The 24,848-nt window shown below is 49.9% G+C and overlaps 1 protein-coding gene and 1 long non-coding RNA gene across 3 annotated transcripts; both read right to left on the bottom strand.

The window, feature by feature from the left end:
* Positions 1-331: 331 nt before the first annotated feature.
* On the bottom strand, positions 332-6,761 carry LOC134516185 (uncharacterized protein DKFZp434B061-like). 2 transcript variants are annotated; one of them, XM_063336122.1, is made up of 5 exons: positions 5,655-6,761; positions 2,922-2,984; positions 2,457-2,512; positions 2,201-2,370; positions 332-385 (listed from the first exon to the last, which is right to left on the bottom strand). In XM_063336122.1, exon 1 carries the CDS (start codon positions 6,724-6,726, stop codon positions 5,773-5,775), a length of 954 nt encoding a protein of 317 aa, XP_063192192.1. In that variant the 5' UTR covers positions 6,727-6,761; the 3' UTR covers positions 332-385; positions 2,201-2,370; positions 2,457-2,512; positions 2,922-2,984; positions 5,655-5,772. The 2 variants fall into 2 exon arrangements, with proteins under 2 accessions (XP_063192192.1, XP_063192193.1); XM_063336123.1 differs by lacking the exons at positions 332-385; positions 2,201-2,370; positions 2,457-2,512; positions 2,922-2,984 and adding an exon at positions 5,100-5,151.
* Positions 6,762-7,910: 1,149 nt separating this feature from the next.
* On the bottom strand, positions 7,911-24,414 carry LOC134516487 (uncharacterized). The gene is made up of 6 exons (XR_010071333.1): positions 23,359-24,414; positions 15,291-15,369; positions 14,183-14,230; positions 13,422-13,508; positions 12,372-12,554; positions 7,911-11,739 (listed from the first exon to the last, which is right to left on the bottom strand). It is a non-coding gene; the product is annotated as an uncharacterized LOC134516487 (long non-coding RNA).
* Between the last annotated feature and the right edge of the window lie 434 nt (positions 24,415-24,848).

Here is a 24,848-nt window from a genome sequence, read left to right as displayed (position 1 = left end):
AGGGGGAATAAAAGGTAAAGGAAGTGGAGAGGTGGGACGTGGAGGAGCAAAGAGAGAGAAAAGGGGTGACACGAAACAAGGGGGAGAATGGGGAAAGAGTGGAAAGGCGGACAGAGGACGGGGGAGGAAAAGGGAGAAGAAAAGGGGAAATGGGGAAAGAGGTGAGAGCGAGCAGGGGGGTTCGAAATGAGGAAGTGGGGGATGGTGGGAAAGTAGGGGGGAAAGGGAGGACTCGAGATGCTCACCCTACCCCCTGCTAAATAATCTCGCCATCACCCGTATAAAGAAAAATGGTATCAGCAACTTACACAGCATACAGCAAAGCCGTTGAAAAAAAACAGCGCCCTCTTCCGTAAAGTTGTGAATTCCTCAAAATGCAGTGTACCTGCAATTAAAAAAATGGTGCGCTCTGGTGCGCTGGTGGTGCGCTCTGTCGGGGATGGCTGGGATGGAGGGATCCTTCCTTGCCGTGGGAACTGTCTGTGCCTTGCTGGAGGCACATGCCTGTGGAACGCCCTTTGTGTCACTCTTCAGCCAGCTCCAGCAGGCAGCTGTGCCCAGGCAGGCCCCTCGGCACAGCAGAGCCAGCTGTGACCTCAGCCTCACTGGCTGAACCTGAGCCTGGCCCAGCCCAGCCCATCCTCCCCTCATGGGTCTCACCTGGGCTGCCTCAGCCCCAGCTGGAGCCCACTGGGAAGAGGGGCCATTGCCAAAGCCCCACAGCACATCACCCCCTCCCCTGAGCCTGTCCCCAGCAATGAGCTCTGCACCCTGGGGGCAGCAAGTGCCTCCAGGGGTGCAGAGGAGGCGGGAAGTGTTTATTCCTTAACGGAATAAACTAGAAAGAAATCCCGGCAGTGAGTTGGCTACAAGGCTCAGTGCCCAAAGGCAGCAGGACAGAGGGACAAAAGGGAAGAAAAAAGAAAAAAACCACAAGAGAGAGAGAAATAAAGGAGACAGACAGGGACCAGGGGAGAGAGGTGGAAGTAACCAGCAGGATAAGACGAGACAACACACAGGAGCAGGGGAAAAGAAATATGATCAAGAAATACAAAATAGAAACAGGGACCCTGGCAGAAGTACACATTGAAAGAAAATTTTGAGAAGCGACAGGGTACAAGAAACATAAGCAAAAAAATGACAGGCAGATGCAGAAAAAAAATGAAAAAAGTTACAGTGTGCTAAAAATAGAGGGGAGAATTGGGAATTACAATTCTGAGCCAAACACACACAAGCACAGACTGACATTACACAGAACACTACAAACAATGCACCTCACAAATGAGGGAAAACTCTCAGCAAGAAGGATGACACCAACATAAGCGACTGTCGGGCAAAAAGACCTGCAAGACCACAATGGTGACACGAGAAGGCTCTAGGGAAACCCCAATAAATGAGTACAATGTAATGGTCCAGGAAATCAAGTGACTCAAACTGAGATGTACGTGCAGGAAGCCTGGCTTCAAGACCTAAGAACTTAAGGATGCAGGGAAGAAGTCCCAGTCACTGAAAATGGATGGCTAGAGAACAGAGCTGCTCACGCAGCCAGGAACAATGCTGCAGTTGAGGACCACCCAGAAACTTCCCAGATGCAAGGCCGATCCACTGTTTAAGCTTATAATGCAAGAAAAGTGGGGCCTGACTGGGGCAGTGCCAATGAGTACTGGCATTCAAGACTCTTGGGATGGTGTCTGAAGTACAGGCTGTGCTCCTCAAGTGTAAAGAGAACATCGAGACCCAAGGAAGGTTTAGGACACAGAAGACAGACCACACAAACAACACAACAGATGCAGGCTGGAACCGCCCTGCCCGGCTCATGCTAGCATTGTGCTGAAGACTAATCTGCTCCCTTTACCTGCCTAAAGGGGATGGCTCCAGGACAGCCCTCTGCCCTGCTCTAACTTTAAGATGCCTCCCTGCAAATCACAAACTTTTCCCCTTCCAGCCCCTCCCCAGCCCTGGCCACTCAACTTAGCTTTCAGAGGGCTGGAGGTCTTAAATCCGATGTCGACAGAAAAAAAAAAAAAAAAAACACACACAGCACATCGACTATCTGGGACATTCCTATAGTCACCAGGTTCATCATCATCATCTACAATTAAAGAAAACCAAACAGTGACAGCAAGAAGTTTCAGAGAGGCCACCACCAACCTCTTCCACAATTTCCCCTTCCTCAAAAGCACAATGGGATTCCACTCACCTGCTCCCTGCTCCTTCCAGAGTCAAATGCTGTGGCCATCATTGCTTGAGATACCAAGAAACAAAATTACTGTTGCACATGTGAGAAATCACCAGCCACAAGCTCCTCCTCACTGCTGCCTCGGCTCACCTCTAATGCTCATCCACTTCCAAAGATGGCTCACAGGGCACCTGCAAAACCAGAAGATAAATAATTAACCAGGTTTCCGTATAATACTTCACTATTAAGACACCAATGTGGCCCACAACCGCCTCACCTTCTCAGCATGCTCATCAGCATGCAGCTTAGTCCCTCTGAGCCTGCGTCCTGCACCTGAAAAAAAAAAAAAAAAAGCCAACCAAAAGACATATGCTGACATACTGCCCGACACCTCAGCCTGCCTACAGCCATTCCTGTCTCCTGCTCCTTTACCCTGGCCTCTTGCCCACCTGCCCTCCATGGTTTTGGGCTGCTGCTTTGAGGCTTACAGACTACCTGTAAAACAGACACAAAGGACACTAAAAACTTCACCCACAATATAACATCTGAGAAGAATTGCTACTTCAGCCCACTATTCATTGACCACCTTGCCCAAGAGCCACATCCGGTGCCAATATCCTGCTTTACTCATCACTTCATACCTTCAAAATGAAAAAAAAACACCCACACCCCACCACCAAGCCATAATATAATGACATAGCCACCAGTCACATCTTCCCTCCAGCACCGTGAACTGAGCCACCTTCTTACAGGGTCCCACTTGCCTTCTCCATGACTCTTTGGTGCACATCTTGTCCCTCTGCATCTGAAAAAAAAAATCAGTAAACAGGTCACCCAGATGCTGATCAGTAGCTGAACGATTCCAGGGGTCTTGTTTCCATTTAGGAATATCATCTAGGCTCCAACTACAGCCTGCCATTAAAAAAAATTGGACCCAGCGTTAATCCCCACACATACAAGCCTTAACACCTTCAATCTGCTTCACTACTGCCAAACAGGCCCTCCCAGGAGGCCTCCAATCATCCCCATAAAACACTATGGAAATGACTGTCCCTGCCAATGGCTGCTTGATCCCAGATGACTGTACAACCTTTGGCTAAACAGTCTTGGCAGATCAACATATTACCCATAGACTGTTATTGCTGTTCCACCTACCCCTGACTCTACACCCCCAGGCAGGGCAGCTCCACGCCAAACACACCCGCGTGCAGCCCAACACCACACAGCACTATAGACAACAACGTGACTCCAAGATGAGAGAAAACTCTCCAAAGAAGAATGACTTTCAGACAAGAGACACTGTTGGGCAAGAAGACCGATGGCCACAGCACAGACGTGAGGAGGCTCTGTGGCAAAGTCGTAAAAATCATAAAAGAGTCAAATGTAACAGCCCATTCCAAGAAGTTCCTGTCAAAATGGAGATGACATATGTGCAGGAAGCCTGGCTTCAAGACCTGAGAATGTAAGGATGCAGGGAAGAAATCCCAGTTCATAAAAGCAGATGGCTAGAGCTGCTATAGCTCAGAGAACAGAGCTGCTCATGCAGCCACGAACGATGCTGCAGAAGAGGACCATCCAGAAACTTCCAAGAGGCAAGTCCGATCTGCACTTTAAAATTGTTATGCAAGAAGTGCCCATTGGGCGCTCTGCCAATTAGCACAGGCATTCGAGACTCTACAGGGGCTGCCCAAGGCACATGCTGTGCCCCTTGAGTGCAAAGAGAAACGAGGATATCAAAACCTAAGGAAAGTCCAAGACACAGAAGACAGAGCACACAAACTACACAACAACAGACACAGGCCAGAACTGCCCTGCCCAGCACACACTAGCTTTGTGCTGAAGAGTAACCCACTCCCTTTACCTACTCAGAGGAGACTCCTCCTGGATAGCCCTCTGCTCTACCCTGACTTGAAAACTCCTCCCTGAAACTGTCAACCTTGTCCCCCCTCCAGCGCCTGTGCCTCTACTTAGCTTTCAGACAGCCAGGGGCCTGAATTCATCTTTCACAAAAAACCCACAACAAACAGCTAACTGATGTGTTCCTGCAGTCACCAGGTTCCTCTTCATCTGTAAAACAAAAAGAAACCATGGCTCCAGCAGTGACGACCCTGATAGTAGAGGCCAACCTCTTCTACAGCACCCTCATCCTCAGAGGTGCCATGGCAATCCGCTCACCTGTTTCATGCTGATTCCAGAGTCAGAAGCTGCAGCAACAATTATTTATGACACCTAAGATACCAACAAACACAAAATTACCATTGCATTTCTGTGAAATCACAAGTCCCATGCTCCTCCTCAGTACTATCCAGCTCACCTCAAATGCAAGGGACTAGAACAGACCAGACCCTCTTGACACCCAAATCCAAACGCAAAACCGATATGACAAAGACTGATGAACCTGCCTCCATTTCCTAGCCAACCCCCAGCACCAAAACTTTTAGAAACCTCTTCTCCTCAACTGTCAGGGAAGGACCCCCACTTCTTCTTGACAGCTCCCATTCTATATTTGCAACGCTGAAACCCCTGTGTCAGCCACTCCTTAGGAGCTGCTCTTCTGAGCCATGCCCTGTGTTCAGCAGGCACCTCCTATCTTCTGTCTTCCCACAGACTCTGGGCTCTGCTATAGACCCACAAAATAAGTAATGCCCTGACACAATCTACAAGGGGCCTGCTGCAAGCTGCAAAAACTCTAGGGACACCACGGCACTATTTGGGCAATGGGGAAAGGTGATGAGCCATGCCATACCCTGAATGACACTATGCCTTACATCCCTGCTGCTTTCTTGAGAAGTGCTGAAGTACAATATGCAGATGCATACAAAATGCTCACCCTAACCCCACAACATAATCTCATCATCAACCCAATTAAGAGAAACAAGATCAGCAACTCACACAGCATACTGCAAAACTGGTGGAAAAAACCACAAGCCCATCTTCAATAAAGTCAGGAATTCTAGGAAAATGCAGCACTCCTAGAATAAAGAAAAGCACACTATTAAACCATCTGGGCATCCCCTAAACACTCATCACAAAGTTACTGACCTGAAAAAAAAGGAAACAAAAAAGCTGCATACCAGTCAACTTTCTACTATACAGGTGGCAGGATATGTACTGGTCCTGAAGGTCTTAGCTCAGCCTTCTTACCTCTGCCTCCCTAAATACCAAACCATGCCTGCCCCAAAGCTGCAGCCAAGTGAAGGACCAGCAGAGCACTGACCCCAGAGGAGCCCAGCAGCAGAACAAGCTCCTTAGCTGAGCCTGTGGCTCATACACCCCGGGCCCCGCCCACTGCCATCGGGCCCCGCCCACCGCCCTTCCCACAATCCCCTGGAGAAAGGGGCGGGGACAACCCCCCAGAAGACAAAAAGGTGGCCACAGGAGCAGCACCTCCTTTACTTATGCCTTAAGTTCCCAGCAGGCAAAGCAACAGTCATTTTTATTTCCATTGGGTACTTGCCTCTGGTGATTCTCTTACCGCTTTTGTTTGAGTTCTGTCTACTTGTTGCTGTAAAGAAGAGAGTACTGCAGGCATCACTTTATTTTTGCGATCTTCAGATATTTTGGTGGTTAATTGGTAATCGTGTTTTATGGTTTTAGAAGAGTGCTGGAAGCAGGTGATTTCCAGAAGACTGATGAGCAGTTCCTGGATCCTGGAGGACTAAAGTGCCATAGAGAGGCGGGTCGGCTGACTGAGCGGCTCCCTGGAGGACTAAAGTGCCATAGAGAGGCGCGTCGGTGGACTGAGGGGCTCCCTGGAGGACTAAAGTGCCATGGAGAGGCATGTCGGCTGACTGAGGGGCGTCCTGGAGGACTAAAGTGCCATAGAGAGGCGCGTGGGAGGACTGAGAGGGTTCCTGGAGGACTAAAGTGCTATAGAGACACGCGTGGGAGGACTGAGCGGGCACTTCCGGGCTCCTGGAGGACCAAACTGCCATAGAGAGGCGCTTCGGCTGACTGCGCGGCGCCCTGGAGGACCAAACTGCCATAGAGAGGCGCTTCGGCTGACTGAGCGGCGCCCTGGAGGACCAAACTGCCATAGAGAGGCGCGTCGGCTGACTGCGCGGCGCCCTGGAGGACCAAACTGCCATAGAGAGGCGCGTCGGCTGACTGCGCGGCGCCCTGGAGGACCAAACTGCCATAGAGAGGCGCGTCGGCTGACTGCGCGGCGCCCTGGAGGACCAAACTGCCATAGAGAGGCGCGTCGGCTGACTGCGCGGCGCCCTGGAGGACCAAACTGCCATAGAGAGGCGCGTCGGCTGACTGCGCGGCGCCCTGGAGGACCAAACTGCCATAGAGAGGCGCGTCGGCTGACTGCGCGGCGCCCTGGAGGACCAAACTGCCATAGAGAGGCGCGTCGGCTGACTGCGCGGCGCCCTGGAGGACCAAACTGCCATAGAGAGGCGCGTCGGCTGACTGCGCGGCGCCCTGGAGGACCAAACTGCCATAGAGAGGCGCGTCGGCTGACTGCGCGGCGCCCTGGAGGACCAAACTGCCATAGAGAGGCGCGTCGGCTGACTGCGCGGCGCCCTGGAGGACCAAACTGCCATAGAGAGGCGCGTCGGCTGACTGCGCGGCGCCCTGGAGGACCAAACTGCCATAGAGAGGCGCGTCGGCGGACTGCGCGGCGCCCTGGAGGACCAAACTGCCATAGAGAGGCGCGTCGGCGGACTGCGCGGCGCCCTGGAGGACCAAACTGCCATAGAGAGGCGCGTCGGCGGACTGCGCGGCGCCCTGGAGGACCAAACTGCCATAGAGAGGCGCGTCGGCTGACTGCGCGGCGCCCTGGAGGACCAAACTGCCATAGAGAGGCGCGTCGGCTGACTGCGCGGCGCCCTGGAGGACCAAACTGCCATAGAGAGGCGCGTCGGCTGACTGCGCGGCGCCCTGGAGGACCAAACTGCCATAGAGAGGCGCGTCGGCTGACTGCGCGGCGCCCTGGAGGACCAAACTGCCATAGAGACGCGCTCCGGCTGACTGCGCGGCGCCCTGGAGGACCAAACTGCCATAGAGACGCGCTCCGGCTGACTGCGCGGCGCCCTGGAGGACCAAACTGCCATAGAGACGCGCTCCGGCTGACTGAGGGGCCATGGAAATGGACACCCGGAAAACTGCCGGGCCCTGCCGGGGGCGCGGTAACGCGTAAGAGCCGATACTGGAGCGCCGACGGCCGCTCTCGAGGCCGGGCGGGCTGCACCGATCGCGCTCGAGGCGGCGGGCAGCTCGACGGAATCCCGGCGGTCCTGGTTCGCTCTCCGGCCGCCGCGCTCTCGAGACCGGCCTCCGCGAAGCTGCGGAATCAACGCACAGCGCCGCCGGGGGCGGGTCCAAGGCGGGCCGGGGGCGGGGCCACAGCGCACGGAGGAGCGCACACCTGCAGGACCAGCCTTCAGCCGCCGGGCGGCAGCACCCCCTCAGTTATTTACACATTATCTATTTAGGGAATTTATATCACCTGTTTGCACTTATATAGAAAATATGCTTAGACTTATACATTAACATTTATGATACAGAATATCTATTTAGACTGTCTGCTTACACACCTATTTTGTCACTAATATCTTTTTATAAATACATTTTTTTAAATATTTTTATATTCTAGGATCTTTTGTATAACACAGAAGCACAGAATCATAGAATCCTTAGAGGTTTTTATTTTGAACTTATTTTACATACATAATATTATTTCTCAATATATATATTTATCATATATAAATGAGAGATTGTTCTCTATTTCAGTGCCTCACACCCATAGTTACAGGTTCTCACATTTTTTAATGCATCCCAAGAATTTTCAGATGTTTTGGGGCTGTGAACCACCTCTTTTGGGAGGTGCTCATGTAACCCCCCCCCCATCCCCCACTCACCTGCTCCTCCGCTGCATCATCGCTGCCCTGGTGACGTCGCAGTGTCCCAAATGACACCATCACGCCCCAAGACACAGACAGACACCCTTCTATTCCCCCCCAAAAAAGTCCCAAAACACACAGACCCAGGGCTGGCCCCTTCCCCCTCAGGGGGCCTCCGCCACCAGCTGCAAACCTGGCCTGGGGCATCTCTCGAGCAGCATGAGACGCCTACACTGAGGCACCTGGAAAACAAAAATCCCCAGTTATAGCTCAGTATCTTAAAAAATAGCCTGGAAGAGAGTAGAGGAATTCCATCAGAGGGACAGGACAGGAGCTGAGATACAGGAGGATTCTGGGGAAACAGCTCAGCTCCAAACACAGCACAGCCTGCAAAAGCCAGCGCCAGCTCAACTCTTGAAGTCAGGATTAAAGCTAACCAATGCCATTTTGAACACGTTCTTAGCGTAACAGTAACCTCCTCACTGGCGTTGGGAAATGCTTCGTCCCTTCCCTTTCGGTAAAAAGGTGTTAGGTTTATGTACACCAAATAAAAATACTTACACTATAGAAGTATTTGACTTTCCTCTGGCACTAATTTCACTTGCACAGCTGCGAATTGATACCATGACACACTCTCTCTCTAAAATACATAGTTACAATTGGTCTGCAAGGTTTTTTTGTGTGCTACGCAAGGAGGAGGGACATCTGGCCAGTGGCACTGCCCGAGAGAGATGCTACTGGGCTGCCGGGGTAACGCGCCGCTGAAAGCCAAACAGAAATAAAGTACTTCAGAGCACGCCGTCTAAATATCAGGGAGGAAAGAAAAAAGCTTGTTACATTCAGTTGCCTCTTTTTAATGCTTTAGAGACAATACCTTCCTCCATCTCTGAGGCACCTTGTGGCACTTCATCTCCCTTCCCCTCTCTCATCCCATCAGAGCTCCCATCGTTCTCTGCTCCGCAGCTCTTTTATCTTCCTCTCCGCATCCAGGGGGTCCCCACTCGGTTCCTCTCTCACTCACTCATCTCTCCTTTGCCGAGATGCTCTGTCAGGCTCCAGCAGTCCCAGAGCATTTGGCAGGAGCTGGTGTCCCCTGGGAGGGGGAAACAGGTGTAACGGGGGTTGCAGTGGGATGTGGGGGGGACCAGGGGGCTCCAGAGGGTTCTGGAGTGTCCTGGGGTGACCCAGGGGACTCTGGGGTGTTCTGGGGGGTGTGTGGGAGGGTCTGAGGGGGACTGTGGAGGGTCCCAGAAGGCTCCAGAGAGTCCTGGGGGAATATGAGAAGTTCATGGGGTCCTGGAGGGCTCCAGAGGGGTTGTGTATGAGGATCCCAGGGGGCTCCAGGAGATCCTGGAAGGCACTGGGGGCGCTCTCAGGAGGTGTGGGGTGTCCCAATGGGACGTGGGGGGTAACAGGAGGCACTCCAGGTGGTCACAGAGGTCTCTGGGGCATCCTGGGGGCGATCTGTGGGGTGCTGGAGGGAGTCCTGGAGGAATTCAGGGGGGTCCCATGAGGGTCCCAGAGAGTCCTAGGGGAAGACAAAGGGTCCCAGGGGGTCCTGGAGGACTCTGAGGGGCTCTCATGGGGTTGGGGGGAGGTCACAGAAGGGCCCCAGGGGGATGCAGGGGATACCAGGGTGGGCTCCAGTGGGTCCCAGAGGGCTCTGGGGGGCTCTAGGGGATCCTACAGCAGGTGTCAGAGCGACCCAGAGGGCTCCAGGGGGTCCTAGAGGGGTCCCAGAAGTCTCCAGGGAGCCCTGGGGGGAACATGAGGGGTCCCAGAAGATCCTGGGGGGCTCTCAGGGGGTGGGTGGGGCGGTCCCACAGAAGTGTGGGGGGCAAAGACGGGTCGAAGCCAAAAGCCTTTGTCCAGCAGGAGGGGCAGCCCCACCATGACCTGCTGGACTCGCGTCCAGTGCCGGTGGGAGCTTTCGGAGGGGCTCTGGCTGTTGGGCACACTCCTGCCCTGAGTCCGGTGGGTCTTTTAACAATCGTTAGTGATGTTAAGAGCCATGGTGACAGCCCACTCTGAGGAGAGAGGGGATTTCTCCATCCCAACCCGCATGGGGTGTCCCAGGAATCCCAGGACTTGTGCACTGACACTCTTTGAACCAATTTCTCAGGGGTACAGGTGGCCAGCCCCCTCCTGGTGCAAGACCCGGCTCACGGCAATGCCAGGAGAAGCAGCCTGAAGAAGCCGGCCGTCGCCTCCTCGCTGAAGAGACAAGGTAAGCCTCGGCCATGCATCTCAGGGCGCTCGGGGACCAGGTGGATGCTCACAGCCCCTCAGTTTGTGCTGCCGTGACCCCTGCGGAGGGGACAGCCAAGCTCTCGCCATCCATCGCTGGCTCTAGGAGGTGAAAATTGGGCTTGGGCAGCTTGGTGTTACCGGTAGCTGTGTGTCTGGCATGGCTCGGGGTGTCGGCGTGGCTCTGGTTGGCCATAGATGTGGTCGTTGTTAGAGAAGGACAATGCCAGTGTCCTCACAGAGTGCCTCCTTGGTGGATTTTTGGCACAGCAAGCTTAAAAAAGTTGGCTTTTGGTAGGGCCAGTGCTGTTATGAGTGGGCAGGTGTTAGTAAGTATCTCCTACTGCCATGACATGCTTTCCTGGGTAAAATGAGCAGGTGAATCAGCTCAGACACTGTTGTCAGCTGGTTTCCATTAGTTTTCTGACACTGCCAGTGTTTGCAGCATCTCTTAATGGCCAGAGCTGCAGGGGGGAACTTCTTGTGGCCAGAGCCACTGTGGTTTCTAGTGGCAAATCCTTGCTTGGAAGCACAGTCCAGTGCAGGGAGCGTGCCAGCAGTGGAGGAGATCAGAGCTGGGGTCACCCCAGGGAGGTGGTTGTGGGCACCAGCGTCATGCCTTTTCTCTGAGCAGATGGCTGTGTGTTTATATGTGCTCCTAGAAGATGTTCGGAGAGGGAAGGGTCAGCCCAATGCCATGAAAACCTGGAAAGCAACTCGGAGCCCTTCAGAGAAAGCCGCTCTCCCTGCTTGTTGTGGTCTGGGCCTGGGTAGGAGCTTCGGTTTAGTGCTTTTGTTCCTCCCAGCTTTAGTTTTGGCCTAGAAAGGGGTACAGATCTCTTCTCATTCCCTGAGGTAGTGTTGCTCCCGCAGATGCCCACGTGTGCCCCAGCGGGTTTCGGTGCTCCGGGCTGGGGGTGAGAAGGTGTTGGGTCCCGCTCCCACGGATGGGGGCCGTGGAGGCAGCTCCTGGGTGTAACTGTACAGTGGCGCTGAGAGCAGAGGGGGTTTTGGAAGTGGATTAAAGCAGTGCTGCATTTCCCGGCCCTGGGAGCGAGGTGCTTAAGGCAGCGGTGTCTCATCCATCGAGCTGACAGACAGGGTTGTGTTTGATGTCCTGCTGCCTTTCAGAGCTCGGTTTAACACAGGCAGCTGTGGCTTGTGCTGCTGGGGGGAATTCATGCAGGTAGAATGGGGAATACTGGACCGGAGCTGGATGCAGCGGCAATTCCTGTTGAGCTGCAAGCTCATCGGTGCACACCAAGAGTGTACCAGGGTCCGGTAGACAGAAGCCTGCTGGTTTAGGCATCTGGCTCTTCCCTAGAACTCAAGGGCATCCAGGCTCATCAGGCTAGGAAAGACTTAGAGTGGCTGGGTTGGATTCCAAAAGCTCTGTTGAGTGTGTGTGAAGACTGAGTTCAATCAGCGGACACGGTGAGGAGGACTATCGACAGTCACCAGAGGACCCTGGAAGACCACCAATGGACACAGATGCGCATGCATGAAGGAAATTTACATACATTAATGAATTCTAGGTGATAATATTAATATGTTAATCATTTCTGGGAAATGTAATGAATATGTATATTCTGATTCCTTATAACCTTTGTAGTTGAGCAACTCAGTGCGCACGCTAGGCAGAGTGATCCCCTGCACACCCAGCACTGCAATAAAGAACGCCTGCTTTCCAACACTCGAAAATTGAGTCTTAGAGAGTCCTTAATTGCCAGCTTACGGTAACAGTGGCCCCCAGCAAGTCCCCAAAATAAGGAAGACAGTTCATTGCTGTCTTCCAAACTACAAAGGACTTCTTTTGAAATGCACAAAGGTTCTAGAACCCCAGTCCTGTTTCCTGCCAGATAAGTTACCCAAGCATCAGCAATGAACTCAAAATAATCGTTTCCTGCCTGGGTTTTGCAATTTTGTTTGCTTGGTGAGAAAAGGTGATGGAGTCAATCCTGACTCTAGAAAATGTCTGAACTTTAGAGAAGACAGACCCAGCTGTATTCTCAGTTTCTTTCTATCAGCCACCACTAGACAACCTACTTTGTTCTTCCACCTTATGAAGACTATTTTTGATCCCAATCTTAATCAGTTACCTCTCTATTCACGCATTCTGTAGGTGGATCAAAGTGCTTAATTTTGGAGATTTTGTCTGAAATACTTAGTTTTCTCAGCTTAGCTTTTGGAGGGCCAGGCGGCATCCAAATCCATCCTTGAGGCAGCCCACAAAAAACAGCCATCCAATGCATTCCTGCAGTCACCAGCTTCCTCCTCTCCCTCTGCAAAAGGAAAAGAGAAAAAATAATCCCAAAAGCAGCCACAGCACCAGCAAAAAGCACCCTGAGAGGAGATGCCAACCTCTTCCGCAACACCCTCAGCCTCCCGAATGCCATGGCTTTCTGCTCACCCCTCTCCCTGCCGATTCTGGAATCTGAGGCTGATGTAGTTATATCATAATTATATCGCGGTGATAGTTATTCATAGCACCTAAGATACCAAGAAACACAACATTACCACTGCGCTTCTGCCAAACCACCAGTCCCGTGCTCCTCCTCGATACTATCCGGCTCCCCTCAAATGTGAGCGCCTAGAGCACACCAGGCTCCGTCGACACCCAAACCCAACTGCAAAACCCATCCAAGAAAGACTCATGAACCCGCCCCCCTTTCCTAGCCATGCCCTGGTGCCAAAACTTTAGAAACCTTTTCTCTTCTCCCTGAGCCGTCAGGGAAGGAGCCCCACTTCTTCCCCACAGTTCCTGCCCTCCATTTACTGGCCTGAACCCCTCGCGTCAGCCGCTCCTCGGGAGCTGCCCTTCCAACCCCTTCAGCAGTCACCTCCTATCTCCCATCTTCCCATGGACTCCAGGCCTTGCTACAGACCCAGAAAGTCACTGAAGCCCTGACCCGACCTAGCAGCAACCTGCCACAAGCCGCAAAGGCTCCAGGGACACAGCGGTACCCTGCACACTGTGGGGAAAGGCGACCAGCTGTCCCATACCCTGAAAGACATTATACCTTGTGTCCCTGCTGCTTTCTGGAGAGATGTGAAAACTCCACCTACGGCTGCAGACAAGATGCTCAGCCAAGCCCTGTGAAGTGATCTCATCATCTGCCTGATTAAGACAAATGCTATCATCATCTTACCAGGGATACAGCAAAACCAGTGGAAGAAAAAAAAACCCGAAGTTCCATCTTCAATACAGTCAGGGATTCCAGGAAAACACACCGCACCTGGAATAAAGAAAAGCATACCATTAAACCATGTCGCCACCTCCGAACGCTCATTACAACATTACTGACGTGAAAAACCAAAAGGAAGAGAAGCAGCATACGAGGCTGCTCTCCACTATACATGCTGCCAAACCTCACCTCGTCCTCAAGGTCTTACCACCTCCAACGTCTTACCTCCAATTCCCTAAATGTGATAACATCTCCACCCAAGGAGCTGAGCTGGCTCCAAAGCTGCAATTGATGGAAGGACCGGCAGAGCTCTGACCCGGGAGAAGCCCAGCGACAGAATGAGCTTCCCCAGCAGAAGCCGTGGTTCATGTACCCCAGGCACCACCCACTGCCCTTCCCACAATCACCGGGGAAAGGGGCCAGGCCGACCACCACAAGGCATAAAGTCTGCCAGAGGAGCAGTGAGCCTCTCTGCAAACCGTTCCTTGGTATTCACTACAAGTGTCTGACCTGATCTGCTAGAAGCAGATACCATCTCAAAAATAAGCTGTGAATCTCAAGGAATGCAATTAGAAGCTGAGCTATCAAGTATAACTAGCAAATTTTAATTCTGTTTAACCTCAGACCAGGACATTTGCACATGGCTTCGCAAACTCAAATTTAAAAAACTTAATGTCACATAAACACTGGTTGCATCTTCTCTCTAATACCACACACCAGCCCACCTTCTTTTGGTACTCCGCTCTCCTCCTACGCAGCTTGTCCCTCTGCATCTGAAAAACAACAATAAGAAACACATTACCCAGACACACATCAATAGCTTAACAGTTCCAAAGGTCTTGTTTCTACTTAAGAATACTATCTAGGGTGCAAAGACAGCATGCCATAAAAAAACCCAAACACAAGCATTAAGACCCACGCAAAGCAGCCTTAATAACGTTGAGATGCCTACTCCTCCACTACTGCTGAACAGCCCCTCCCATGTAGCTCCGCTTTTCCCAAAAGCCACTAATGAAACAACTGTCCACACAACCTGCTGATGGCTACTCCATCTGGAATGACCAAACCACCTTTGCTTCAATAGTCTAGGCAGATGCACATATTAACAGTAGATCCTCACCACTACTCCAGCTACCCCTGATGCTACATCCCTGGTCAGTATTTATGGCACTTAAGATACCAAGAAACACAACATTACCATTGCACTTCTGTAAAATCACTGGTCCTGTGCTCCTCCTCAGTACTACCTAGCTTGTCTCAAGTGTGAAAAGCTAGAGCAGAACAGACTAGACCCCATCAACACCCAAACCCAACTGCAAAACCTGTCCAAGATAATCATGAACACACATCCCTTTCCTAGCCATCCCCCAGTGCGAAAGCTTTAGATACCCCCTCTCTTCTCCTGAAGCAGTGGAGCCCCACTTCTTCCCCACAGCTCCTACCCTCCATTTGCTGGCCTGAACTCCCTGTGTTGGCTGCTCCTCCGGAGCTGCTCTTCCAAGCCCTGCCTTGCCTTTGGCAGACACCTCCTGTCTTGTGTCTTCCCACACACTCCAGGCTCTGCTACAGACCCAGCAAGTCAAAGCCCTGACCTAACCTACCAGGGCCCTGCTGCAAGCTGTAAAGGCTCTAGGGACACCGTGATACTCTGGGCACTGCTGGGGGGAAAACAAGAAGCCATCCCACACCCTGAAAGACAGTACGCCTTACATCCCTGCTGCTCCCTCGAAGTGCTAAAACACTATATGTAAACACACACAAGACGTTCACCCTAACTCCCACTCAATAATCTCATAACTGGCCCCATTAGGAGTAATAAAAATGAGAACTTACACAGTGTGGAGCAAAACTGGAGAAAAACACAGAATTCTATCTTCAATAAAGCCAGTAATTACAGTAAAACACACAGCACCTGGAAAAAAAAAAGAGACAGGCTATTAAACCATTTAGGTACCCTGAAGGCTCTTTGCAAAACTACTGGTCTGAGAAAAAGCAGAAAAAAAAATCAAAAAAACCCCAAGAGAAATAACATAGAAGTTGACTTTCTATTATATATGGCATCAAGCCTTACATCGTCTGAAAAGTCTTACCTCTACCAGTCTAAATATTAAAACAAACCTGCCCAAACACCTGAATGAGTGCCAAAGCTGCACTTTACTTGAGAGGCCACAGAGCCCTCCCCCTGCAGAAGCCCAGCAGCAGAATAAGCTCCTCAGGGGAGGCTGGGGCTCGTACACCCCGGGCCCCGCCCACTGCCCTCAGGCCCCGCCCACCGCCCTTCCCACAATCCCCCGGGAAAGGGGCGGGGCCAACGCCCAGAAGCATAAAAGCAGCTGGAGGAGCAGTAGGTTTTATTTGCCTTAAATGTACTGTCTGCAAAGTAGTGGGGAGGGAGACCAACCCTCGCTAGAAGAAGCAATACCTGCTCTTTTACTACAGCTGTATCTATGGCATCAACAGCATGACTAGGTAGGCAATTAAATTATTCTTTTGCGGAGCATTGGCAGGAAAAAATAGACAGTAGGCTAATCTCTATAGGAAAGTAGCTTATTAAATGTAACAGCAATGTTATTATCAAAATTTATGTACTCAAATATCCTTTAAAAAAAGAAAGCAACAAATCACAGCATACTACTATGTGCTCATTCCTTGTTTCTGGTAAGACCACGTGTACTACTGAACTGCTGCTAGAACTACATTCTAGATGGGAGTGCCTGACAAAACAGCATCAGATTCCATGAGAAAACATTCTCAAAAATATCTTCCTCTGTGAAATAAGTTATTTACTGTAAATTACTGGCAATTTAGAGTCATATTGATGATCTCTTTTTGACTTATTTACTCAGCAGTGCTACTTGAGTTCCAAAAGACAGAAAGCAACAAAAAAGCATTGAAATAGAAGTAATGTACCAGATACTGTATAAAGCACAATAATTAACATCAAAGTAGCTAGAACAAAAATAAATTGTGAAATGCAACAAAAATCATCATGGCAGATATACTGATAAAAGTAGATGAAGGCTAAGAGACGATCTCAGCCTATGATAGACATCTTTCGGGTACCAGATACAAAATAGAAACATACTATAACACAGGAACCAAACGGACTGCTCTAGAGCACACAGATGACTTTGGAAAAGGTTCTGGCAGAATGAGAGGCCTTGTCAGAGACATTAGAAAGGTCCTCAAGGGGCCAGAGAAATCAAAGATGTCTTGGATGCGATGAGCTCAAAAGGAAATTGAGAAAAGTATGGTTGTCCTCAGGGGACAGACTGCAGGTGCACCAAAAGGATGAGAGGACCAAAAGACTGATTGGGTTAATGGTTGCGGACTCTGGAAAGGTTCTGAGGGGAAAAGAGGTGTTCAAAGTGCCTTTTGGAGCTAAAACAGGGCTCTAGGGCATACGGGATGTCTTACGAGAGCTTGGCGACGGGAGCAGGGGAGTCATCACCTGAGAGACCAAATAAGCCTCAGAGATAACAAGGCAGAACTCTGAAGGGTATTTTGACAAAGTACAGATGATGTCAGGGGACCGGGGACAGAATGAAGGCATCCTAAACAGCAAAGAGGAAGTTAAGGGCGCTCTGAAGAGCACAAAAGAAACAGAATCAAAAGGGAGCTGAAGTGCTATGAGGGTGCTGTGGAGTATGAGAAGGGACTTGGAGGACACGGCTTTAGAGACCAGAGGCATTATGAGGGGGCAGGGTAGGAAAAGGAGGCTTGGAGATGCAGCGAGGGCTTAGGAGTCTTGGGAGGGGGTCTGGGCAAGCTACAGATGAATGAGTGAGAGAGGAACCAAACGGAGCCACCCTCGATGGCAGAGAGAAAGATGAAGGGGTGCCACGTAGCAAAGGAAGATGGGAGGCTCCGATAGAACAAAAGAGATAGAAAGGGAGATAAACATGGGCTACTGGTGGAATGTGAATCAGAATATAACACTCCATTCTACCAGTAAAGAAACTGGATAGGACTTATCGAGTAGTGCAAGATCTGTGGGCAGTAAATAAAATAAATATTTGCACCCTGTAGTCGCCAATCCCTACACCTTACTTACCAAGTTGAAAAACAGTCAGGTATGGTTTACTGTACTAGACCTGAAGGATGCGTTCTTTTGTCTGCCTTTAGCCAAAGAAAGTCAAAGGTTATTTGTATTTGAGTGGGAAAGCCCCACCACTGGCAGAAAAACCCAGCTTACCTGGACAGTGTTACCCCAAGGTTTCAAGAACAGTCCATCAATTTTTGGAAATCAATTAGCACGATAACGTGAGGTCTGGAAGCCTCCCTCCAAAAATGGAACCCTTTTACAATATGTGGATGACTTATTAATAGCAACTGAGACAAAACCTGAATGTATCCAATGGACTGTGAGTTTGTTAAATTTTCTTGGACTAAATGGATATCGAGTCTCAACAGAAAGCTCAGATGGTACAACAGCAAGTGACCTACCTGGGATACGAGCTGCCTGGAGGACAACGAGAGTTGGGAACCGAACGGAAGGAAGCCATCTGCAGACCTGCCCTCCCTCAGATGGTAAAAGAACTCAGGACCTTTTTAGGAATGACAGGTTGGTGTCGATTATGGATTTACAATTATAGAGTCATAGTAAAACCATTATATGAGCTCCTGAAGAATAATCCCACTCAGTTGACCTGGTCCAAGGAAGCTCAAAAGGCATTTGAAACACTCAAAAAGGAACTAATGAAAGCCCCAGCCTCGGGCCTACCTGATGTCACTAAACCCTTCTGGTTGTTTTCCCATGAAAGACAAGGCATAGCTCTATGAGTTCTAGCTCAGCCGCTAGGACCCTACAAAAGAGCAGTAGCATATTTCTCTAAGCAGCTTGACAAAGTGAGCAAAGGATGGCCAGGATGCTTACGAGCTGTAGCAGCTGTGGTCTTGAACATTCACGAAGCCTGGAAATTTACCTTAGGCCAAAAGATCACAGTGCTAGTCTCACACACGGTATCAGCGGTACTTGAACAGAAAGGAAACCACTGGCTTTCCCCATGTGGGTTTTTGCAATACCAAGACGTTCTGATTGAACCTGATGATGTGAATACTACAACTACTTGAAAGGACATTGGAGACATGTTGGTGCTGGTCTCTTCTCACAGGTAATTAGTGATAGAACAAGAGGGAGTGGGTTCAAGCTGCAGCAGGGGAGGTTTAGACTGGACATTAGGAAAAAATTCATCCCAGAAAGAGTGGTCGGACACTGGAATAGGCTGCCCAGGGAGGTGGCGGAGTCACCATCCCTGAATGTGTTTAAGACTCGTTTAGATGTGGTGTTAAGGGATATGGTGTAAGGGAGAACCTTGTAGAGTGGAGTTGATGGTTGGACTCGATGATCCCAGGGGTCTTTTCCAACCTAAATGATTCTATGATTCTATGAATATTGAGGTGACTAATGTTACAAATCCAGCTTCTTTCCTCAGTGGGGTGACATCTGAACTGCTGACACATGATTGCCAAGAAACCATAGAGACTGTGTACTCCAGCAGACCAGATCTGAAAGAAGACCCCCTGGAAGATGCATAGGACTCCTGGTTCACGGATGGAAGCAGCTTTGTCCGACGAGGTATCCAAAAGGCTGGGTATGTGGTGACAACAGCAAATAAGGTAATTGAATCACAGCCCTTACCTGCTGGAACATCAGCTCAAAAGGATGAAATTATTGCCCTGACTGGGGCCCTAGAATTGGCGAAAGGGAAGAAGATAAACATATGGACAGATTCCAAATATGCCTTTGGGGTTGTCCACACTCATGGAGCCATTTGGAAGGAACGAGGATTGCTGACCACACGAGGGAAGCAGATTAAACATGCTGAAGAAATACTTCGCCTATTAGAAGCAATTCAGCTGCCAACCAAAGTCGCTGGCATGCACTGTCGAGGACATCTGGAGGGTAACGCTGACCAGGAGAAAGGTGACTGATTGTCCGGTTATGAGGCTAAACAGGCAGCAGAAAGACCGCAAAAGATCTTAACGCTAATTCCAGACAATAGAGGTAAGAGTGTGGATGAGCAGGAAAATATCGAATACTCTAGGGCTGATAAAGAACTAATAGAAAAGTTAGGAGGGCAGATTCCTTCAAAAGGGTGGGCCTACTTGAATGATGGCAGAATTATAGTTCCTGCCAAACACATATGGGGAATTGTCAAAGAAGAACATAATAAAACACACTGGGGAGCAGATTCCCTGTATAAATTTCTAAATCAGAAATTAGTAGGGAAAAATTTATACATTACAATCCGACAGATGACTCAGCAATGTGAAGTATGTTTGAAAAACAATCCTAATACTAGAAATCAAGTACAATTGGGAAGCATTGGAAAGGGAAATACACCAGGAGATCACCGGCAAATCAATTTTTCTGAATTTTCGAGAAGAGGAGGGTACAGATACCTACTGGTAGTTACAGATACCTTTTCCGGATGGCCAGAGGCATTTCCATGTAGATCAAAGAAAGCAAGAGAAGTGACTAAGGTACCATTAAATGAAATAATACCTCGATTTGGGGTACCCGTGATCATTTCATCAGACAGAGGTGCTCATTTCTGTGCACAAGTAGTGCAACAGGTAAGCAAACTATTGGGCACTGAGTGGCAATTACATACACCTTATAGACCGCAAGCCAGCGGACAGGTGGAAAAAATGAATCACATGATAAAACAACAGACAGCCAAAATATGTCAAGAAGCAAACCTATATTGGTATCAGGCACTACCTATTGCACTACTCAGGATATGTGTAAAACCCAGAACTAAGGAAAACCTGAGCCCCTTTGTAATATTATACGGCCTAAATATCAAGGGGAAGACTTGAATCAAATAGGGAACCAGTCTTTACAAAATTATGTTATATCCTTAGGAAAACAATTGGAAAGGATTAATAAGAATGTTCTGGGAGCTAGGGCTAAGGAGTTGGACCATCCGATCCACCCATTTAGCCCTGGGGATTGGGTTTATATTAAGAATTTTTCAGGTGATCCACTAGAGAAGTGGAATGGACCATTCCAAGTCTTACTGACCACCTTCACCACAATCAAAATCAGAGAACAACCAGCGTGGATCCACTACTCCCGTGTGAAGAAGGCTCCAAATAAGCAATGGACTTCTGAACTGGCTGGACCCTTGAAGGTGAGGTTACAGAGAAGTTAGAATGAAGTCTTTAAAGGGCTTAGCTTTAAGTGTCAGCATTGTAAATATTGTTGTAGCTTGGGATGAAAATGTACATTATGCAACGCAACCCAAGCAAAAGACTGTTGGGTATGCACAGCATTACCAAAAGGAAACATGAGACTACCCTTTTTTGGGGTGGTCTCAACTCATTGGAATTATGATAACAATGATTGGCCTGAATTCTGGAAACGGTCAGATGGTGGTTACTGCCAATATGATGATACGAGCAGGGAAGAAGGTCTGAAATTTGATTTGCAATTGCTAAAAGATGAAAATACTCAGTTTCTAGTGAGCAACAATAATTGCAGTTGGAAAAGAAGATCCCAGAACTGCTTATGCCCACCCCCTCCTTTTAACATATACAGCTGTACTTGTAATGATGGATAGAACAATTTTTGGATAAATAAGACTACCATAAATGTAGCTGAATGGAACCTTATGGGTTTAAATATAACATACATTGACTTTTGCAACAGCACCCAACTTTGGACCTACAAACCTGAAGGTTTAGATCCAGCTAGAAACAACTCCCCTCATGGGTGGCACAGTGTAGGAAGCTTCTATGGAGCCAACATGACAGCGACATACAGGCCCTGTAAATTACCTCATGGGTATTGGTGGCTGTGTGGAGATGGTATTAGTAGAAAGCAGCTTCCTGCAGGATGGAAGGGAATGTGCACCATAGGGTACTTAACTTCACAAAATAAATTGCATAATCAGTCACAAATTCCCCAAGGAATACTGAGATCACTGCTAAGAAAAATAAAAACCAAAAGGGAAGAAAATCCCCTTGTTATCCTCAATACTCGTTATCAGTTTTATATGGTGGTTCATACCTTCGCTTGGGGTCTCAGAAAAGGCAATCGTCAACATATCAGCAACTATTGATAGAATCATCAGCTCTACTGCAGATGCAATTCAAGGACTACAAATAGAAGTAAACTCATTATTGAAAGTGTTTTTGCAGAACCGAGTGGTTTCAGACTTGTTGACGATAAAAGGAGGAGGAGTGTGTGCAGTGATTAATCAAAGTTGTTGCACATATAGAAATCGAGAAGGGAGAAACGAAGATGATCTAGAGAAAATATGGGAGAAAAACAAAATCCTATATGAAGTTAGCAAAGATAACACTAGTTGGGGATTTTAAGAATTGTGTAATGAACTGACCTCATGGCTGCCTAATTGGAACTGGAGTAGGCAACTATTTGTGGGCATTATTACTCTAATTATTTTAGGGATAATCGTTTGCATGCTACTTAGGTGCTTTTTGTGGTGGCATTGAGATTCTGAAGAAAATTATAGCAATTGGAAATGGCACAGAATTAGACATCAGGTAGAAACAGGGAGGTATTTTGCTTGGGCTCTTCAGAAAGATGGACTGTTATAGAATTTGCAAAAGAATTTGCAATGATAAAGGGGGAATTGAAGTAGGGTTTGACATATTAAAGCTGTAAACTAATTGAAGTAGGTGCTTAATATATTAGAACTGTAAATTAGAGTAGGAGCTTAATTTAAGAGACTGGGTGCTTTAAGGCTGTACAAAGAGCAGATGCAACAGTTGTAGTACTAAATGTCAGAATTTATCTCCTGTTTTTTAATAAAGAATGCTTTAGGACAATATAACCTTGTAGTAGCAGCTTATCTCTCAAAACAAGAGGCCCAGGGTTACTGAGGAATGCAGAGACTAGTCAAAGCTAACACTTTTGATGCGCCAGCAAGAATAAAGGAGTAGAGGCTTGCAGTTGACCCAGAAGTCACAACGATGAAGAGGAGTGGAGGAAGAAAACGACCACCAGATGTCTCTGAAGACCACGGAGAGACTCTAGTGCACATGCGGGAGTGGGCAGTAACCTGTAATAACGAGTTAATGAATAAGTAATCATTTCTTGGAAAACTAGTGAATATGCATACGTGGTATGTATTTAAACTGTACATCTAAATCAGTCGGCACGCACATTTGGTGGAGCAATCCCCTGTGCGCCCGGCCCTGCAATAAAGAATACATGCTTAATAGTCACCAAGGCTATCGAGTCTTAACTTTGGCACTTCACTGCATCAAAACCTTATAGAGTTGTGTGCCACAGCACGAAATAAACACGTTGCGCGGCGCGGCCCCCCCCGCCGCGCTCCCTGGGGTCCGGCGCTTCGCGGGCGGGCGGGGCTCCCCGTGCCTGGGGCGGCACCGGCAGCTGTGGCTGCGTGTGGGCCAGCACCTGCGGTGGGGACACGGCGGTGGGAGTGCCGGGGAGACTCCAGGGAGCTGTGGCGAGTTGACGAGGCTCCCCGAGTTTCTAGTCGGGGCGTGTCCCTCTTCTTCCCCTCTTTCCTTCCGTCCGCTTTCGGGTTACTCCCCGGGGCTGCCCGGACCCGTCTCGCCTCCGGCGCCCTGGCAGCCTGCCGCAGCGGGCGTTTTGAAGCTCCCCGCCCCGCCAGCCCCGGGCGGGCAGGAGACGCCCCGGCTCGCTCGCCTCCCCGGTGCTCCTGGCCCCGATGGCGCCCGGCCCCGCCCGTGCGGGGCCGGCGCTGCAGTACCGCACTTTGGCCACGGGGGGGAGCCGGGGGGGGGCACAGCGCACGCGCGGCTCCCCACCTGCAGCAATGGCCTTCGGCTGCCGGGCGGCAGCACCCCCTTAATTAACGCGCTCTCGGCGCTCATTAGGGCGATGAGCATTGACGGCTCTCAGTCCTCTTCGGTCAAGCCGCGGACTGTAATCACTCACCGATGCAGGGCCTCTTTTTCTCTGCCTTATCCCCACTCGCAGTCCGGCGCGCTCTGGAAGGCAGCAGAGCCTCACTGAGGCGTCCGTAAAACCTGAGAGAAGTTCTGGGGTCTTTATTTTTTATTATTTTTTCTTGTAGTTGCAGGTTTCGACCTTTTTCTGTAGTTTTGGAGGACTGCCGGCCCATAGAGCGCTCTCTCCGGAGGACTGACAGGCACTTCCAGTAGCTGGAGGACGGCCGGACCATAGAGTGCACGTTTTGGAGGACTGACGGGCACTTCCGGGCGTCTCTGGAGCGTGGTGAGAGCCGCTCCCGGAGTGCTGATGGCCGCTCTCGGTACCGGGTGGCGGCGGCTCTCGCTGCGGGCCGGCTGGGAATATCCATCCGTCGCCGAGAAGCCGCTCCGGGTGGCGGAGCCCCGGCAGTGCCGGTTTACCCTCCAGCCGCAGTTCTCTAGGCTCGGCGCCGGCCTAGCCTCCGCCAGGGCGTTTCTCCGTGGCCCAGGGCCTCCCGCTGCGGGTACCGGCGGTAGCGGCCGCTGCTGCCGCGGGTGGGTCCCTCTCGCTGCGTCTGGTTCTGCCTCCGGGTCGTTTCCCTGCGGGCCCGGTGCCAGTGCCGGGCTCGGTGGGTGTTGCGTGGGGGTGCGCGTGTGTCCTTCGGTGTATTTAATCGAGTTACTTTATTGGGTAATAATATATTTCTTTAACGCTCTCGTTAAATTATTTGCTATTACCAAATTCAGTGAGTGAATGACTAGCGCCCAGGGAGGATCACGGCTCTCTGCAGCTGCAGGAAAAAGGAAAAGGAGACAGACTGCCAAAAGCAGAGGCTGAGACAGAAGAAAAGATTAATTACTCTCCTTAATTGTGATGTTCTATTATGAATTAGAAATCAAATTAGGAGTATTGCAGCTCCCACAATTACAATAAGGTATTGTTATAATTAATTGTTCCCAATTAGCATTCTATTTTAGTTTTGTATTTGGAAATTTTTATTATAGAATCACAGAATGGTTTGGGTTGGAAGGGACCTTAAAGATAATGTTATTAAATAAATAAGATTCAATAATGATGCCCAGTTAAGTATTCTAAACTTGTTTTTAAATCCAATTTAACTGTGTACTTCTCAGATTTAATTTGCTTTGGTTTTACTGTTGTTTAGCTCTATCTATGGTGACTTGGTGGGGGTGGTTTGGTGGGGGTGTGGAGGGGTAAGGAGCCCTGAGGAGATTGGCACAGCCTGGGGCTGAGAGCACCCAGGGCAGCGAGCCCTGACTGGGGGGCCGGTTGTGGCACTGGCCCTACTCTGCCCCACACGGGGAGCCCACAGGGCCCAGCGTACCCCCCTGCCTCATGGCCTGCCCTCGGGTGTGCGAGTGCTCCCTCATGGGTTGTCCTGGCCATGTGAGGAGCCTTCACTCCAGGGACCACTGGAGTCCCTCTGCTGTGAGGACAGGCTGAGAGAGCTGGGGGGGTTCAGCCTGGAGAAG

Source organism: Chroicocephalus ridibundus, chromosome 5 (genome assembly GCF_963924245.1).
Source record: "Chroicocephalus ridibundus chromosome 5, bChrRid1.1, whole genome shotgun sequence".
Lineage (NCBI taxonomy): Eukaryota > Metazoa > Chordata > Aves > Charadriiformes > Laridae > Chroicocephalus > Chroicocephalus ridibundus.
This window is presented reverse-complemented; position numbering and strand designations above follow the sequence as displayed.